General features: G+C 37.3%; 1 protein-coding gene across 1 annotated transcript; it reads right to left on the bottom strand.

The window, feature by feature from the left end:
* Positions 1–2,998: 2,998 nt before the first annotated feature.
* LOC110902407 (3-oxoacyl-[acyl-carrier-protein] reductase FabG) lies at positions 2,999–5,580 on the bottom strand. The gene is made up of 3 exons (XM_022149070.2): positions 5,197–5,580; positions 3,936–4,162; positions 2,999–3,348 (listed from the first exon to the last, which is right to left on the bottom strand). Exons 1-3 carry the CDS (start codon positions 5,555–5,557, stop codon positions 3,070–3,072), a joined length of 867 nt encoding a protein of 288 aa, XP_022004762.1. The 5' UTR covers positions 5,558–5,580; the 3' UTR covers positions 2,999–3,069.
* Positions 5,581–18,850: the final 13,270 nt, after the last annotated feature.

Raw genomic sequence — 18,850 nt, forward strand, 5'->3', positions numbered from 1 at the left:
ATTCAAGAACTTGGAAGCCGACTTAGTGAGGTCTCAACTAGTTTGATAGAAAATATGTCAGGTTTAAATCCTTGTAATTCGTTTGCTAAATTTGACATATCTAAGATAGTGACATTTTCTGAGATGTATCTGAATGACTTGTGGTCTAGTGGTTGGAAAGACTTGGGGTTCTCCTTGGAGACTCAAGTTCAATCCCCATTAGTGCCATATTTGGTGGATAAAGGCAATGAAGGCTAGTTCTCCTAGACCTTAGGTTAAGAGTTCGAGCCAGAGCCACCCCGGGTTTTAGTCCACCGTGCATTATGCCTGAGAGATTCTCTCTAGTGGCGCACAGGCCCCTGCCACTGGTAGCGGGTGGTACGGTTCCCGGGGAACGCCGTTAGCCAAACTCCTACGTCAGCGTAGGCTCGGTTAAGACAACATAGTCTGGCCAGAGTGGGGTTAGGGCCCTCTGTTTGGGTGGGTGTGAGATCTCTCTCTCAACTGTTAAAGATTCTAACCGTTCAAAAAAAAAGGAAAGAGGGCGTCTTGCGGGTGATCTTTAGAGCTTTTTTCACACTTCAAAGGAAGAAGAAAAAATTGCAGATTTGACTAGATTAAGTGCCCTTGCTCGTGTAATGGTGGAAACTGGAAAAAATGAAACTTTTATTGAACGGTTGAAAGATAAATGTTAGATACGAAATTTTTATCGAATGGCTTAAAGTTTTATTGAACGGTTGAAACTTTTATCGATCCTTTGGTTTATCGAACGTGGAAGCTACCATTCGTTTTACCAGTTGCAACCGCAACCGTTGAAAGATGTTTTTTTCTAAAATGAAGCTTATCAAGATGGATTTACGCAATCGGATGGGTGATGAGTATTTGAATAATGCTCTAATTTGTGCGGTCGAAAAAGAAAGTTTTTGTAAAGTATAAGAAGAGGATATCATGGCTCGGTTTCAAGCTTTCAAAAACAGAAGAGGAGAAATCATTTAGGTATATGTTTAAATTTATTTATTACCGTACTACTATGTTTGTTTCATTTACATTTACTTTGTATGAAGTGCGTTATAAAAAAACTGGAAAGTTGTCCCTATAGTAATTTTCTAGATCCAACAGTATAATTATCCATGTATTAAGATAAACGTTTAATATTAAATTTGGGTTCACAATGATGTGATAATAAATTGTAATAAATAACTCTAATTAATAACTCAATTAAAAAAAAAATAAATAACTCCAATTAATGTTAGGTGTTATTTTCATTCAAATTTATTACTAGTATTATTATTATTAACATTAATACATTAGAATTTTTGTATATTATAACTAATAATATTGATATACAACCATTGTTATGGGTGAAATTCTGAACCCATATTCTGGATAATATCCTAAGTTATATCTTAATTATATGAAATCTGTTCATGCCCGAGATGCTGATTTAGGATATTGGTAACATCCTGAATGGTATCCTGAGGATCACTAACGAATTATATGCAGGAACACGAGTCCAAGCTTGCAACGTTCATGAGGACCTTTTCCCCGGAAGACTCGGTCTAGGTTGTTCGAAGAAGGACGTTGAACCCGCTTTACCTGGTCTCCAACGGCTACCAAGGAATATTCGAAGGCATCCCCCATTTGTAGGAGATTGTGTTTTCGTTTATTAGCTATAAATAGATGGATAAATCAGATCGAATAGGACACAACAACACTCACTGCTCTCTAACACTTCAACTCTCTCGCAACTCACACTTTCACAAAAAGCATTGTAACACTTAGCGATCCGATCAATATCCTACACTGTATCCTGACGTTTGAAGTAATAAGAAGAACAAGGCAGCTGCGATTGTCAGCTCCCGAGGTTTTGTGCCGACGATCTAGATTGATCAAGGGCTTTCCTCGTATATCTCGTGTCACCCCCTTTACCTTTTGCTCATTGTTTGATCATAGATATAGCTCAATATCCTGAGCTATATCCTGAAACTATTTTAGCAAGCAATCAATTCAGCATATTACAACACAGATTCTTAGCACACTACCTCACTTAACTAATTTGATCACTAAATTGCTTAGGTAATTTTTGACCAAAACAACCATCATGTCTTTATTTTTATTTTTATTTTTTGCTTATTTATATTTATTTAATATTTAATATCTCATTGATCTAACCACGTGTAACACACAAATTTCTAATATATTAATTAATAAAAAAACAAAATAAAATGTTATAACATATGTAATACAAAAGTTTCTAACCTGATAATAAATTAAAAAAACCAAGTAAAATGTTATAATAAATAAACAATACATCAGAATTCAATTTTCCAAAAAACATATTTTGACGACTTTGTGTATTAACGAATCACATTATATTTATTCAGGTCATGTAATACATGCGTTTATACAACCTGTCCAATACATGTGTTTATTCAACCTGTACAATAGATGCGTTTATTCAACTCGTGCAATACACGAGTTTTTAAACTTTTTTTTATTACTTAGTAATATAAAATTATATTTATTAAACTCGTGTAATACACAAGATTCTAACCTAGTTGTTTATAAATTAAAGTAGCAGCATGAAACCCGGCTAAGTGTTTTTTATCTTAATTGGACTCCATATACTAGTATACAATACTTCTATTAGACCACACGGTGTGGGCGTGGAAATATGGCGTGGAGGCTAGTCCACGCCCCCCAAATTACCCTGTGGTTAGCGTTTTCCATGGCGTTGTGTGTGGGGCGGGGGATTCTTCACCGGCGTGGGGGCAATTTGGTTGGTGATGTGGCGCGAGTTGATTGTTGGTTTGTAGTAGGAGGCCTGTGATTGATTAATTTTTTTTAACCACTAGGTGGGGCCCTTTCCACGCCCAACACCACCCCGTGTGCTTTTTTTTACCACAATCCCTTACTTACGTTGCTGCCACATGGCGCTTAACGTCCCATCTTCAAGCCCCTCCACACCGTATAGTCTTAATCAACACATGTTATATTATTGTGATATGACACAGAAGCGTGTTAAAGGTCTTGTTCGAATAGTACACATCGTTATTGGCGTAACATTACATAGTTTTACAACGACTATGTTTAGAGTGACGAATAAAGTGGTACACCAGGCAACGACAATCCTGCATCCACAATAAAGATGTTTCCTGTAATATAACCTGACGAGTCAAGGATCAAGAACCTGACCAACGACGTCATGGATGGGTCAGTTGTCCCGTAATCTTTCAGTGGCACCGTTTTTGAAGCCACTTTCTTGATCCATTTCTTTTTCATGAGTTCCTTCGTAATCTCAGAGTTAAAAATCCCAGGAGCTATTGAGTTCACTCGTATATTGTGTTTTCCAAGTTCCATTGCCATTATCTGTTGGTATTATCGAGCAAGTCATTGATAAAATCAAAATTTTATGCTGCCCCATTGATCTAGTGCCCCGTAACGCATGTCAAGGCCCTGCCTGACTCGGTCGTTGGAGTTCTGTCTCGGGGAGGGTATAACTAATGTAAATTGGGTTATTATACTAACGTGTGTGCATTGTTTAATTTAATAGATTATAACCAGAAAGTCACAAGTAAATACCTAAATTTGCAATGTAAGTTAATCCTTCTTATTGTAAATTGTTTTTTAAAAACCTCAATTGTTTTAACTTATATTTAACAGTGATTGAGTATTTGTATTCTACAATTATCGTCGGCATGTTAGGGTTTTGTATACAAAATTTGTTACTACACTGTGAGTAGTAACATTTCCACAAGTCAGGATTGATAGTACCGTGGGTGGTAATTAAAGTAGAGATAAACAAATGTAATTGTTGGATTGCCCTCAATGCTGTAAAACGATACAACCTGTTTTGATTAAACTGGGATTTACTCACCAGTATTTCTTGTTTTGATTAAACACGTTTCAGGTAACAAAGTGATAACGAATAATAAATGAAGGAATTTTCACTTTACTTTTGTCATGGTATCAAGTGCTGATTTCGAAGAAGCATATGCAACCTTTTTATGTGGATGAACACGAAGACCAGCAACAGAAGAGATGTTGATTACGGATCCTCCTTGACTAATAGCGCGCATTTGAAGGCAAACGTACTTTGTTACCAACCATGATCCTCGTAAATTTGTGTTGAAGGTTCTATCCCAATCTTTTTGTGACAAATCCAATGGACTTTGTAGAACATCTACATTTATCAAATGTACCATGTATATATATGTAATCCCACTTATAACATGCTATTGGTAGAACACCAGTGCACAATAAAAGAAAACCTTAATTAAAGATTATAATTTTCTTTAAATTTTAGAGTTAACTTTCGTTTTGCTCCATGTGGTTTGGCAACTTTAACGGTTTTGTCTCAATCATTTAAAAACGATCATTTTCCTCCTTGATGTTTCGATCTTGTCGCCAGTTTGCTCCTCGGCTCTAACTCCATCCATATTGTATGTTAACTGGAAGGGTATTTTGGTAATTTCAACTATGACGTAAGGGTACTTGGATCTTGTATGTTAACTTGAAATTTCAAAAATACCTTTTCAGTTAACATACAATATGTATGGAGTTAGAGCAGGGGAGCAAACTGGTGACAAGATCGAAACATCAAGGAGGAAAATGGCTGTTTTTAAATGATTGGGGCAAAACACTTAAAGTGACCGTACCACAGGAAGCAAAACAGAAGTTAACTCTAAATTTTATCTATCCTACATTGCTATAGAAACCAAAATCTAACAAATGCTTTAGAGTAAATTTTCGTTTTGCTCCTTGTGGTTTGGTCACTTTAATGATTTTGCCCAAAACCTTTAAAAATAGCCAGTTTACTCCCTGATCTATTTAACTTATCTTCATTTCACTCCCCGCCACTAACCCTGTCTAAAATGTTTGTTAAATGTAAGGGTATTATGTTAATTCTATATATATGTATTTAATTTATTTCTAACAGACAATTTGGATGGAGTTAGACCCGTGGAGCAAATTAGAGAAAAACTAGTAACATCAGGGAGTAAAATGGCTATTTTTAAAGGGTTGAGGCAAAACCGTTAAAATGACCAAAACACAGGGAGCAAAATGAAAGTTTACTCAATGCTTTAATTACCTAATAAGTATCATTGTAAGCATAACAAATGTCCGTTTGTGACACTAGGTTATGCATGGTTTGTTAGATAATAACAATAAACATTTGAAAGATACAACACAAGGAACACTATGTTAGTCATATACCATTAATACCAGCGTTGTTGATTAAAGCATCTATGCTACCAAAAGCGTCCCACGCCTTACGAATGGATGCTTCAATAGTTGGACCATCGCCTCCAACGTCAAGCTCTACCGCCACCGCCAATACACCACGTTGGCTTGGGTGACACTCCAGGTTACCAAAATTGTTAATTTCATCACACAAAGCCTTGAGGCGGTCAATTCGACGAGCAGCAGCAATGATCCTGCAACCATATTTTGCTAGGTCGATACACAATTCCCAACCGATGCCAGAAGATGCGCCAGTAACCATCACGATTTTGCCTCTGAGGTCTCGCCATGGTTCCAGTTCAGAGGTTGCTACATGTTGAGAAGAGACCGCCATTTTCTTACAAATGCTGGTAAACTAATTTTTTGAATTACAAATGTACTAAAATTTTAGGTGTGCGGCCATTAAATTGTGACAAGATCTATAAATGTCCAATAAAAGTCAATAATTACATGCAACAATTTACATGCAACTATAGTGTAAACAGATGTTTGATCTTGTTGGTTTGAAGGGTTTCTTATATATTAAATCTTTGATGGACTGTTTTTCATTTATAGGTTAGGCAGTGAGTTATTGTGTTATTATTTTACCTATTTTGTAAGACTTCGTTGTTGTTTTAGTCTTAACTATTTATATTCTCCCGCGCTTCGCGGCAGAAATGATCAGTTGGTATTAGTCTTGTTCGTTATAATACCGACACTTGTTATTGTAATCCAAAGAGAAAATCTTTTATCGATCGAAAACGATAGAAACAAATATCGATACCGATATTGATGTTGTTCATTTTATATTGGTTTGATTCGTTTGCGTTCTTGCTTATTTTTTCAAAATTGCAATATAGATTCTTATTGAAAACGAACATTATGCTGCTTTCATACCAAACCGATTGAACAACATTTGCATCGATACCTGTATTTATTTTTATTGTTTTTGCTTTGGAGAACCTGACACCGTATCACTACCATACCGTACCAAACTGAGTTGGACAACATCAATACTGGTATGTATTCATTGTTATGGTGTCCTGTTTGATAACGGATATCGTACCACTATCGTACTGAACCGGACGTACAACAATGGTTTTGGTACCGATGTTTATTTTATTTTATTGTTTTCTCTTTCGACAAGCTGACGTTGTATCGCTACCACACGGAACATCGGTACCGGTACCTAGATTCATTTTTATGGTTTTCGGTTTCGAAAACTTTCATCTATACAACTATATCTGTGACGATAAATGAATATCGGTACCATTAGCGTGACAATCTGAACCATCGTTCAAACAACATTGGTGCCGGTACAATGTTCGTTTTTTAAATTTTTGGTCGATGTAAAACACATGTTAATTTCTATAACGAATGCATATATCATACCGGTACTTTAATAAACCGGATCAATATCGATCCAATGCTCGCGCTAACGTACCATCACAACGCGCAAGCAAATAAATTGGATTGATAAAACAAATAGATAAACATAGTTGCAGATTTAGTATTTATTTTAAAATTACTAAAAGTTCAAATTAAATAACAATAATAGACAATATGAAAACTTAACGTCACAATGCATGAGTAAACAATTTAAAATAGTAAAAATAAAAGATTAAATTGCACTGATAATAATTAAATACTTAAATAACTTTTACTATTCATAATGACTTTGTTTTCTTATGTATATATATAAAAATAATAATAATAATATAATATAATATAATTTTTTTTTTGTCTAGTGATCAATACAATCTTCTCTTCAAAACTATAATATGTCAAAAACTTTGATAAAGAAAAATGTGTTCGAAACTATAAGATGCCAAAAACTTTGATAAAGAAAAATGATTCGAATTCGAAAATATAAATTCGAATTGATTTGAATAACGTTAACTAGATGTCAAAGAAAACTAATAAAAATGAAAAATAATTAACGTGAGAATTGAATGAGAGATTTATTTTTGATTTTTTGAGCTTTTTTTCCGATCTTATTAAGCATGTATTTTAGTCTCATAATTAAAAAATCATGATTTTACACTAAAAGAGTAATTATATTTAATTTACAATAATTACCTTACTACTGTAAAATCATAATTTGTAGCTAAATATCATTCTTAAGTTGTAGGGAAAAAATTCAAAATAAAAAAAAAAAGTTTCTCTCGCTTCTCACAATAAGATCATTTTGTATATTAAAACTCATTTGTATTTGATTTTTACACATAAAAATCTAACTTATAATAAAAGACTCCAAATAATGGCACATGTCATTCTCGCCTTCAACCTCATAAATTTTATTTATAATTATTTAATAAATTTCTTTTAATATTAATAACTAATATATAGATATCATTTACTTTTATCCTTATTTTTATCTAAAATTAATAAATAACTTCAATTTTGTAATTTAAACTCTCTGGTTTTTTTTTTACTTTTAACTCAAAGTTTTTCATCTTTTGCAATTTAATCCCAACTCTTTTTTTATTTTCAATTTTGGTCAACCATAGTTATCATCTTTCCCAAGTTTTTCGTTTCGTTATAAATTTTGTGAGTTAATGCACCGCAACGTGCGTGTGGGGTTCAACATTTTCTTCGTATATTTTTTCCCGTTTCACTGGCCCGTCGCAGCACGTCTATTTTTCTCCGTTTAACAAGTTTGACCAACGTGCGGGTCCTTGATGACTGTCGTAAGGGTCAATCAAAAACCTATTTAAACTATGTAGATAGCGTAAGCAGGGTATTGTATCCACGAGGAATTTGTGGTTAATGTTGCGTTTATATCTAAGAACTAAATTAACTAAGTTGGGGGTTTGGTGAATTTGATTTTAAAAAGACGAAAACTAGTTACGAAAGTTGTGATCAATGTGAGAAAAAGTAACTTCCACCCGGAATCCCAATTACCCGTTTAACATAAAAACCTGTTTACCGATTCAAAACACCACATATACATGGCCTCGGAACTAATGAATTTGATTAGTTAATAGGGATAGTTTTTAAGATTCACTATGCAACCTAATAACCCGTTTGATTGTATCAATTACCCACCAATTTACCAACCCGCTAACAACGCAAGAAAGTTGCCAATACGCTCAATAAATGACAAGTAATTCAAACACAAGAAACGTTTACCAATAATCCAACACAAGTGGTCAAGCTGTACCAGTTTACAAGAATCAGAAAAAACAAATAATTATGTCAAACCGCGTAAACGTTCATCCGGGCGGAAGTCACGAGAGGCTTAGCCGCGCATGATAGTCTTTTCCGCTTCGGTTGTCATCCTGATTAGGTTAGACTTCGTAAACTAGCTTGAAAGATGAAGAGTACGGCTGAATTTCGTCCCTGATGCGCGATGTGCGACGGCTGCGGATGAATAATCCCCTAAAATCTCCTCACGTTCATCTATATATATGATTGGCGACTGATGTCCTCAAATTACTTTCACCGACATTTGTTTTGTATTAGCAGTCCAATCAAATATTGACTTGGGCCTTCACAATCCCATTAATTAAACTAATAGCCCATCTCGCTTCTAACTCCCATGTTGAGTTCAACAATTATTCTTTCAGCACTCTATATATCAATCCTTTAAATCAGGAAAAGCATGACCACTTTTGTCTATTTCCAAAGCATATAACGGTTGTGATGGAATGCCATGACAATTGGTATGAAAAATCCCCTTTTTTAACAATTTTAACCGACATAATAATGTTTCTCGATTTGGATCATGTCCGCGCGTCGCGGAAATATTCTCAACACCCCCCGCGTGTCGCGGGCTTGAACCAATTGACTTCCTTTTATTTTTCGTGTGATGTTAAGTTGCCGAGCCCGTATTTTCAACTCACTTCTCTCGTTTAACCTCGTTTATACCTGTTTAAACCACGAAATACCATAAACACTTAAATATATAAACATATAACATTTAACATGTTTAACTTACTAAATCTAACACAAATAATTATAAATTACTACACATTTTAACCCGACATCACATCCCCACACTTATCTTTTTTCGTCCCGAAAAAATTATTTGCAGTGGAATCACAATCAAAACAAATGGCTTCCAATATATTCAGTTGTTTTATTAAAACAAATCATATCACACGTTAACCAAGATTGTGAATATACGGTCCACTTAAACCCAACCGCCGGTTTCAAAGCCCTTATTTTCGATCCATTAAGTTCAAGTATTATATAGTCATCTATGGATCCCACACTCAAAAGACTACGACTCCACCTATTCCCGTTTCAAGCTTATGAGATGAAAAGATTTCTAATCTACCGCCTTATATAAAAAAAAACTCTTATATTATTCCGATTAAACTTTATGATGGATGAATGGATGATATTGCGAGCTTACATGCTTTTGTATACGATCAGTTCAGCGGACATACGCCATACGAGTCACCATCCCCATGGTTAATGCCATAAACTTCACGTCTTCTTTTTTTTTACATGTGCTCAGATGAATGGATGGAATTTTTCGGGCGCCACATTGTTTCGGATTTGTTTTCACAAAAAGAAACAGGTGTGCCAATTTAATCGGAAAAACTTATAAGTTTTTTACTTATGACGTACCTCTTATACTCTTCACAGTTTCGGTTTTATCACAGCTTCTAACGCGGGAACCCACAAGACTCCTATTTTAAGGTATATTATATCATTCCTAAGAAACTCTTCAACTAGCTGGGCCTACTCACATATCCTAAGTTAGACGCGTGACTGACCATTTATTATCTTTTATATATAATAATTAAATGCCAATGATCCAATTATATCTATCATTTTTCATTATATACAAAAACTTTCTCGAGACATTTTCTATTTTTTTTTTCAATTTTTTTTAAAATTTTTCATTTTTTTTTAATTTTTACGACACGACTGACACAAACTAAGACACACTAAACGCTAGTTTCCCCTCCCCACACTTAATTCCTACATTGTCCTCAATGGAGCGAGAAACTATTTATATACTAAAAACATAAATAAAAACACATAGATAATGGAACAGACTCCCCTGATTTTAAACGGATGAATTCCTATGAGGCTTGTTCCACTGCAACCGTATAGCATTTCATTCGCGGCTGCTTCAACACAGGACGCTTGTCTTTATATGATTCTTCGAATCACTTTCGTCCAAATGGAGATTGAGTATGGACAAAAATGATCGAAACCTGCAAAATAAATCTCAAAAGCTCCCAAACAGGTTAAACGGGCCAGTAACAAAGAGAAACAGGAGAAAAACAAGTTCGACGAGCAACCAAACCTCCTCAGACTTCCCCACACTTGTCCGGTTGATACACAAAAACAAAAAAAATAAAAAAAAAATGAAATAAAAACAAAACTTGGGTTGCCTCCCAAGAAGCGCTAAGTTTTAGATCTTCAGCCAGATCATACCTGCCAAGTCATGGTGGGCGTGTAGGGTATTTGCAATCTCTCATTTTCATCAATCTATTCATCCACAACTTTGAAACACCATCCAACTTGTTCAACAACCAGCAGCTATTCAACTCACACTTTTCTTCTTCTCCATCTATCTTGTGTGCCTCCTTCCTTTTCTTTCTCCTACTCCTCCTTGATTTCTTCTTCTTTTTCTTAACCTCTACCAACCTGTCAATCACAAAACATTCTTTCTCGTCCATACGACTCTTCTTTTCAGAAGGTTCACACTTGTTAGCAATAGGTTGGTTGAGTTTGAAAATACTTTTAAAATCGACTTTTGATCCCCAAACCTAAACCTGACCGTTCCCTCAATACAATGAATAACAGCATAAGCAGTAGTTAGGAACGGTCTACCCAATATAACGGTTGGTTTATTATTTTTAACACAATCAAGTACCAAGAAATCGACAGGATAATAAAATTCAGCAACTTTCACAATCACATCCTTTACAATCCCCCGAGGACAAGTAGGAGTTTGATCAGCCATCACCACCATGGTTTCAACTTTTTGCAATGGCCCGAAATCATACTGATCATATAAACTCTCAGGTAATATACTTACACAGGCTCCAAGATCCAACAAAGCCCTGTCCAATTTAAAATCACCTATTTGTATTGAAATAATAGGTGCTCCTGGATATTGGAGTTTCGGGGGAAGGGTACCCATCAAAACGGCGTTCACATGAACGGTATCAAGTTGTTTAGGAAACTTGTGACGTCGTTTTCGGGTACTCAACTCTTCAAAAGATTCAACGTGATCAAGACTTTCCTTAATTTGATCAAGCAATGGTTTATTTATTTTTACCTTTTCAAAACTTTCCCAATTTTCATCCTTAGACGATTTCCGTTTATTTAAATTTTTGGGTGCAAGTAAAGCCATGGGGAATGGAACCTTTACATTCCCATTATTACTATCAAAAAACGTTTTATTTGAACCATGCTTAGATTTTATAAATTTCCAATTTCCTGATCACGTTCACTCTCACCCTCAGACTCGGTCACATCCTCTACCATACCCTCAACATGTTGTGGTGACTGAGTTTCAACAGTAGAATTTTCAGAAAGAGAACGAGTACTTAGCTCATCTATGTGGACACTCGGGAGAGAAGAATTGTGAGCTGGATTTTTCTGACAATCACTAAGAAGCTGATCTTGATTTCTTCTGATGATAGCCACTTCTTCAGCTAATTGTCCAACCTGCTGTGACAATGCCTTAACTTCCCTATATCTGACCTCATTGCTTTTCTGAATATCTTTCAAAAACTCCATGATCGTGTCAAACTTTTCATTGATGGAGTTATCATCCGACTCATGCTGACCCGTTTGCTCATTCTCTTGAGTCTGCCAATTGTTGTCATAATTATCTTGATCTCCTTGATAGCTCGAATAATTGCAGAATCCTTGCTTTATCTGTTTCAACAGTTCCATAATCTCATCCTTCGAACTTTCATCTGGACCACTCGATCTTCCATGATCTGGATTATGCTGATAACTTCTTCGATTGCCTTGCTGGTGATTCTGATTTGATATCTCGGTGTAACACCTCGAATTTTTGTGTCCAATAATGTGTTAACACGTGTCATTTGTTTACACGTGGCATTTATATTAAATAAAGGACTAATTTTGACAAACCTTGAAAGTATATAAATTCGAGGGTTATAAATGTCAAACAAGGGTAAATATACTGTATAGTAACCCTAAATGGTGCTTGTACCTTCAAACGAATAAATGATGGATCGTACGGAAGCGAAACACGAAAGGAAGTGAGAGATTACAAGCTACAGGGGTTAACTGTGTCAACATGTTTAATTATACCTCTGAGTGACCCTTTAACGTTCCCAAAGCTTTGTAACAGTGTTATACACTCACTGAAATATAATATATAAATTTCGCGAAGTTTCGTTATGAAACAGGAAAGTTACGATCGAATTCGTATAAGAAGGGTTAAAAGCGTCAATCATGAAAGTTAAGACTTTCTGAATAAATTAATAAACTAACCGGGGACTTAACAACGCGGGTAAATAACACGAGGTCCTTAGTTGTAATTAACCGAGGGCCAAACCGCAAAGTTACCCCTTCAAACTCGAAAGGTCAGGTAAATCATTACGAAAGATTTCGTTATTAATTACCAGGATTTCGTAATCATTTCAAAAGATTTTAAAAATCTGAAAAACAGGCCCCACGCGACCCGCATTGCATTTGTGGTTAAGTTGAGGCGGGCCGCGAGCCTCCTCTTTTACTCGCCTGGTATTTAAATCCCAGGCGGCCCGCATTAGAAACGCATGGAACTCCCATGCGGGCCGCATTAGACGCCCAGATGCAGAAAGTTGTAACTACTTGCCTTTTGGAGCATTTGAACGACCAAACATCAATCAATGAGGCATGGGTGCCCCCTACTCAACCCATACACCTTAGGGACACCTGCCCATGATCCATGATCAAATGTAGGCTGAGTTGTGATGATCTTGAGGTCCTTTGAGCACTATAAATAGCAATGTTGAGGTTACAACATTCACACAACTCAAACACTTCCATCTGATCATTCCAAGAGCTCCCTAGCATTCTCTTCTGTTCCATAAGCAAGAACACACTTCTGTAAGTCGTTCACAACCATTTTGGTCATACATCTCCATAGTTTTAGCCTATAAACACAACCATCGTAACTAACGGTTGTCATTACAATAACTTGCAAATGGTTCAGTCTTATGACGAATCAAAAGTGGTTATGAGTTGGTATTTATGTGGGTAATAAACCTCTAAAAGGGTTCCCCCTGATCACCACTCTAACTATGTCAAATATCGAGTCAAACGTGCGGTTAAAAATTCAACAGAAAGCTATTTTAGCGATTTATGCATAATCTGTAATGTATATGTTATGAAACCTGTTTTGACACTTGTAAAACATGATATTAAGTATATAAACTTGTTTGCGCTCGTTTGAATCGATCATTTGCTATATTGACCCGGTTCGGAGCCGAATGTCGCAAAATTTTGACTTTTGTTTTGACTTCAGTTCTGACCCGTTTTAGTGAGGTATAAATATACCTTAGGACTCTCTTAGGACCAGGTCACATGTCGGTATAAACCTCTGTGATCGGTTCATGAGTTATCCGAGTCTTTTGCGCATTTCCGTCATTCGCCTAAAAGTTGACCGTAACGGCCTTTATAAAATAAAACGAGTATTTCGGACACGTGAACGGACCATAACCTTGCTCATTAAATTATAAGCATGTCCTTAAAGTTTCACGTCAATCCGAGGTCTTGAATGAGAGTTATGCTAAAAAGCGCAATTAAAGTAAACTTTAGTAATTAACGGCGCAATTAGCATGACGACCATCTAAACCAAGATTTCGTCACCAAAACTTTTACCCACTGTATTAAAATAATATTTTGGGAATTTTAAAGATTTTTAATAATTTTTACCTCGCTCATAACCTGCGGTTATGGCTACGGTTCGGTAAATACCGAATATGCCCTTTTCGACCAAAACATGAGTTCTACAAGGTCTTTTGACCCGATTCCAGTTGCTACTAATTTTAAATAATAAATAAAGTATTTTAAGCTTTATAAGCTGTTCGGGAAACTCAGATTTCCTGTAGAACTCGAAAAGCTCTTTTAAAAGTCTTTAAAATGACCGAAAAGCCCCTACGGGGCATAATATTAACTTAAACTCGTTACGGGCGTCACGGAAGGTATCCTACTGATACCACAACCCATTTAAGGCATATTGACTTAGGAAATAAGCGTACGACTCTCATGGTTAACCGTTTCGCCTATTGCGCGCACGGTTCGGCTTATGAAACTAGTTTTCATAATTTAGCCGATACGGGTCAAATAATATCATTTGAACCCCAAAATCCAGAGTGTGAACCATTAACCCATATAAAACAAGTCTCTGAACTTGTTGGGACAGAAGCACACTCCATTCTCGGTTTTCGCCTTTTCGCGCAATTAAACCATATCTATATATATCGGAACCAACCGGTCTAGGCTACGGCCATTATAACGACTCGTTAGGATTCTAAGAGGTTAATTAAAACCTTCGTTCCAGATTAGGAGCCCCAGTAAAAGCTATCGGTGATTTAATCCAATTAAGGAAATATACTTGCAAAGGTAAATACTTTAACTTATTTCCCCTATATGGGCTTGGGTTACGGTATATTAATACCGCTTGATTGAGCATTATATTCATCCATCGCTTAGGTGGTTAATTAAATAATATCGGCTCATTTAAACAGTTTTGTTGCTTAAAAGCCTTTGGGGGGTTTAATGACCGTTGTCCCGGATATCCTTGGCATCATTTTACGAAATGGCCACGACCATCGACATCCCGGTGTAGGCGTACACCCGGTATAAAGTGTCGACATTAAATTAAAAGACGTAGCCGTTGGTTTTTATACTACGGTTTTACGCAAACGTGGTGTGTCTATAAATCTTTAACCCGGCACGACCCGGGCTACTGAACGCATAAAAAGAACATGTAAAACGTTCACAAGATTTTATTATAATTTTCCCAAGTTATAAAAGAGTTTGTGCCTTGTGCATTCAAATCAATTTTAATAAACATTTTCAAATGTGTCAGTTGAATGTATTTACCAGTGTAAACTGACGTATTTTCCCCAAAAAGATTAAGTGCAGGTACTAGACGAAATTGGCTGGTATTAGCTGCCTAAGCATCACGAATAGTCTCGCAAACTCGATGCCGTATCTGAATGAACAATATTTATTTATTTTGATCCGCTGTGGATATATTCAACTTCTGTAATACATTTGATATTACAACCAGAGGTTGAAGTTTATATATTTATCTTAAGCTTCCGCTGTGCATTATATAATTGTGTGGTTTGACTATATTGTTGCCAACATCGTCACGGTAATCCCCCACCGGGCCCACCGGTGAGACACGTGGAAATCGGGGTGTGACAGGTTGGTATCAGAGCCAACATTGAGTGAATTAAACACTATCCTATTGTGTTTAATCTCAATGACACAATTGCACATATTTGAGTCTAGACAAGAACTTAGGACAAATTCGAATTGTTATTCCAATTTGTCTTTTCTTTTATTATTTGTATTTAAAGTTTTATAAAGCAGGAAAATGCCACCTGTTATATTCCGAGGAAGAGGAAGGGGAAGAAGAGGCAGAGGAGAAGTCGTGACACATCACGATAACGAAGCTGGACCATCTGGTACAAGACATCCTTCGATGACACGGAGCGAAGAGCCACAACGACGAAGAGATCTTTACGAACCCGCGAGGCATTCCACTTCGCACAGCTCGACGCCATCCTACCGGCACTCCTTTGGGCCAAACTCAGAGAATGATCCCAACAACCCACAACCTTCCTTCATACCTCTACAATGTTCGGTATCACACCGAAATTACGACGACCCTACTCCCTACTACATAGCTCAGTTTAATCCAGCTGACTACATACAGGAACCTTCAGGTTTTGTTCCATTAGGGCCGCAAGACCATTTTTCTGAAGATCCCATGGAGGAAGATGAGGATCCTACTGAACCAGCTCGTGGTACGCCCACGCATCCGATAGAAGTCTCTGATGGGTCATCCTTCCATGGCACGCCCTATCAGGGACCAGACAGTTTCCAAGCGTTGTTTGACCGACATGAGTGGTACTACACGCCACCCCAACAGACATCACAACAACCGCGACATCCACAGGATCCCTCTGAGGATTCACGCTTTGAGGCAGTTACGCCACCACCTCCGCCACCGGCGCAACCAGTAATACCTGATCCGCCAAGGCGGAGGAGGACAAATGCTCGTATGTCTACACGAGGAGGAGGGGGTATTCACTTCAGCACTCCTCGACACTCTAGTAGTAGCCACTATCCGCCACTACAAGAAGAAGGACCTTCAAGTCCTATACAGGAGGCGAACTCCGCACCAGCTGCACAAAATTCGCCACCATTTGGGTATGACCAACCCATACCTGCTTACACGGGTCCAACGGCTTACAACCCATTCGAACCGTCACAAGCACAATACAACTATGGCTATGAGCGCGACCCATATGTGGTGTCGGCAAGATATAATGCGCGCTACCCTGACGGAGCACATGGAAACATGGGACCACCGGACTACTCAGCTCATGGGTATCCAATACCTCCCAGACCTCCCGTTCCGCATCAAGCGCCACAACCACGTTTCTCTCCTCCTGAACAGGAAGAAATACTCCATCGACTAGATCGTGTGGAGAGAGAGTTCGAGGAAGAGAAGAAAAGCCACCGAGGATTTCTCAAAGGCTTGGCAAACCTACTAAAGGGCAAAAAGAAGAAACGTGACCACTAGCCCTTAATAGTTGTACTAAAGTAATTTCTACTTTGAAATAAGTCCTTGCGTGGACACTTATCGTATTTCGGTCCCTACGTGGACTTATCTTTAGTCCTTGCATGGACACCTATCTTATATTAGTCCCTGCGTGGACTTGTCACTTATTTTAAAACTCCTATGGAGGTATGTACTATTTGAAAGACCCGTTTAGGGCAATATGTAATTGTATTTGAGATTATGGAATGTATGTTATGAGTTTTGTTTTAATATGTATAAAATAAATCAAAACCATTCCTTTTATATTGATCTGCCTAAATAAAGAATCTTAAAAGGTGAAACCTAGCTTGGTGTCTTTTAAGATCCAGTCGAGATGGTACGACCTAATTAAAAAGATTCTGATTCCCTGTTAACCTCTGTACGCATGTTAACAATCATGGCAGATGTGATTCGTTAAAATCACGCACGTCATTCGTACACAATAATCCTTTAAGTATTTCAAGACCCAACTAAATGATTTATAAATCGTGGGTTAAATCACCAATGAAGTGATCAGTATTATTAAAACATCCATTAGTGATGTAGTGCCTACGGGCCAGTATTATTAAAACATCCATTAGTGATGTAGTGCCTACGGGCCAGTATTATTAAAACATCCATTAGTGATGTAGTGCCTACGGGCCAGTATTATTAAAACATCCATTAGTGATGTAGTGCCTACGGGCCAGTATTATTAAAACATCCATTAGTGATGTAGTGCCTACGGGCCAATATTATTAAAACATCCATTAGTGATGTAGTGCCTACGGGCCAGTATTATTAAAACATCCATTAGTGATGTAGTGCCTACGGGCCAATATTATTAAAACATCCGTTAGTGATGTAGTGCCTACGAGCCAGTATTATTAAAACATCCATTAGTGATGTAGTGCCTACGGGCCAACCATATTAAAAACATCCATTAGAGGTGTAGTGCCTATGGGCCGTAATAATTGTCTTATAAAGACAAAAGGCAGTGGTAGTCTATGACTCTCTGTCAGAAAGAGGTAAGAGAACTACGGTTCAAACCTCTATGCCTTTGATTCTCTGAAATCTCGGCTAATATTATAAAACATCCTCGTGATTAGGCTTTATGCCGCCAATACTATTTATATAGCTGAAATAGGATGTATTCAAATCCTAACATGTAATGAAATAATAAGTTAACCAAATATGGTCTCTGTACCATGGTTGACAAATTGTCATAAAAGACAATTATATAAAAATCTCCTGAATAAAATTTTGTTATCTTCTGTAACAGATTCAAGTTACAATGGCGGATCCCAACGGAGAGAATAGCCATACTAATGATGATGAATACGACAATGCGCCAGTGCATCTGACAGGCGCACAACTGAAGGCTCTGATTGACAATGCTGTTCAGGCAGCTCTTGATCGTCAATATACTGAGTCCCAAGGCAGAACCGTGTCAAAACCACCCTCTAAACCAAAGACACACTCCAAACCACCCTCTGAACCCAAGAAAGATGACGACAAACACTCGTCCACTGAGAACAGCGTTCATCGCGATAGAGAATATACTGATGCATCCAGTGCTAAGGGTTGCACCTACAAATACTTTGTATCATGTAAGCCCCGGGAATTTACAGGGGAGAAAGGTGTTGTTGATTGCATCACCTGGCTAGATGAGATGGACACTATTGTGGACATCAGCGGGTGTGCAGCGAGGGATGTGGTGAAATATGTGTCCCAGTCATTTAAGGGCGAGGCCCTGGCATGGTGGAGGGCGTTGGTGCAGGCATCTGGTAAGACTGCTTTGTACAAGATGACATGGGAGGAATTTATTGCTCTCATTAAGGAAAACTACTGCCCTCAGCATGAGGTTGAGAAGATTGAGGCTGACTTTGTGTCACT

Source organism: Helianthus annuus, chromosome 13 (assembly GCF_002127325.2).
Source record: "Helianthus annuus cultivar XRQ/B chromosome 13, HanXRQr2.0-SUNRISE, whole genome shotgun sequence".
NCBI lineage: Eukaryota > Viridiplantae > Streptophyta > Magnoliopsida > Asterales > Asteraceae > Helianthus > Helianthus annuus.

Excerpts from the sequence above, each read along its gene's own strand:
- LOC110902407 (XM_022149070.2), bottom strand. The coding sequence starts at position 5,557 with ATGGCGGTCTCTTCTCAACATGTAGCAACCTCTGAACTGGAACCATGG. Across the intron at positions 4,163-5,196 it reads CAACAACGCTGGTATTAATG|ATGTTCTACAAAGTCCATTG; the intron begins GTATATGACTAA and ends TGATAAATGTAG. Across the intron at positions 3,349-3,935 it reads CACTTGATACCATGACAAAA|ATAATGGCAATGGAACTTGG; the intron begins GTAAAGTGAAAA and ends TAATACCAACAG.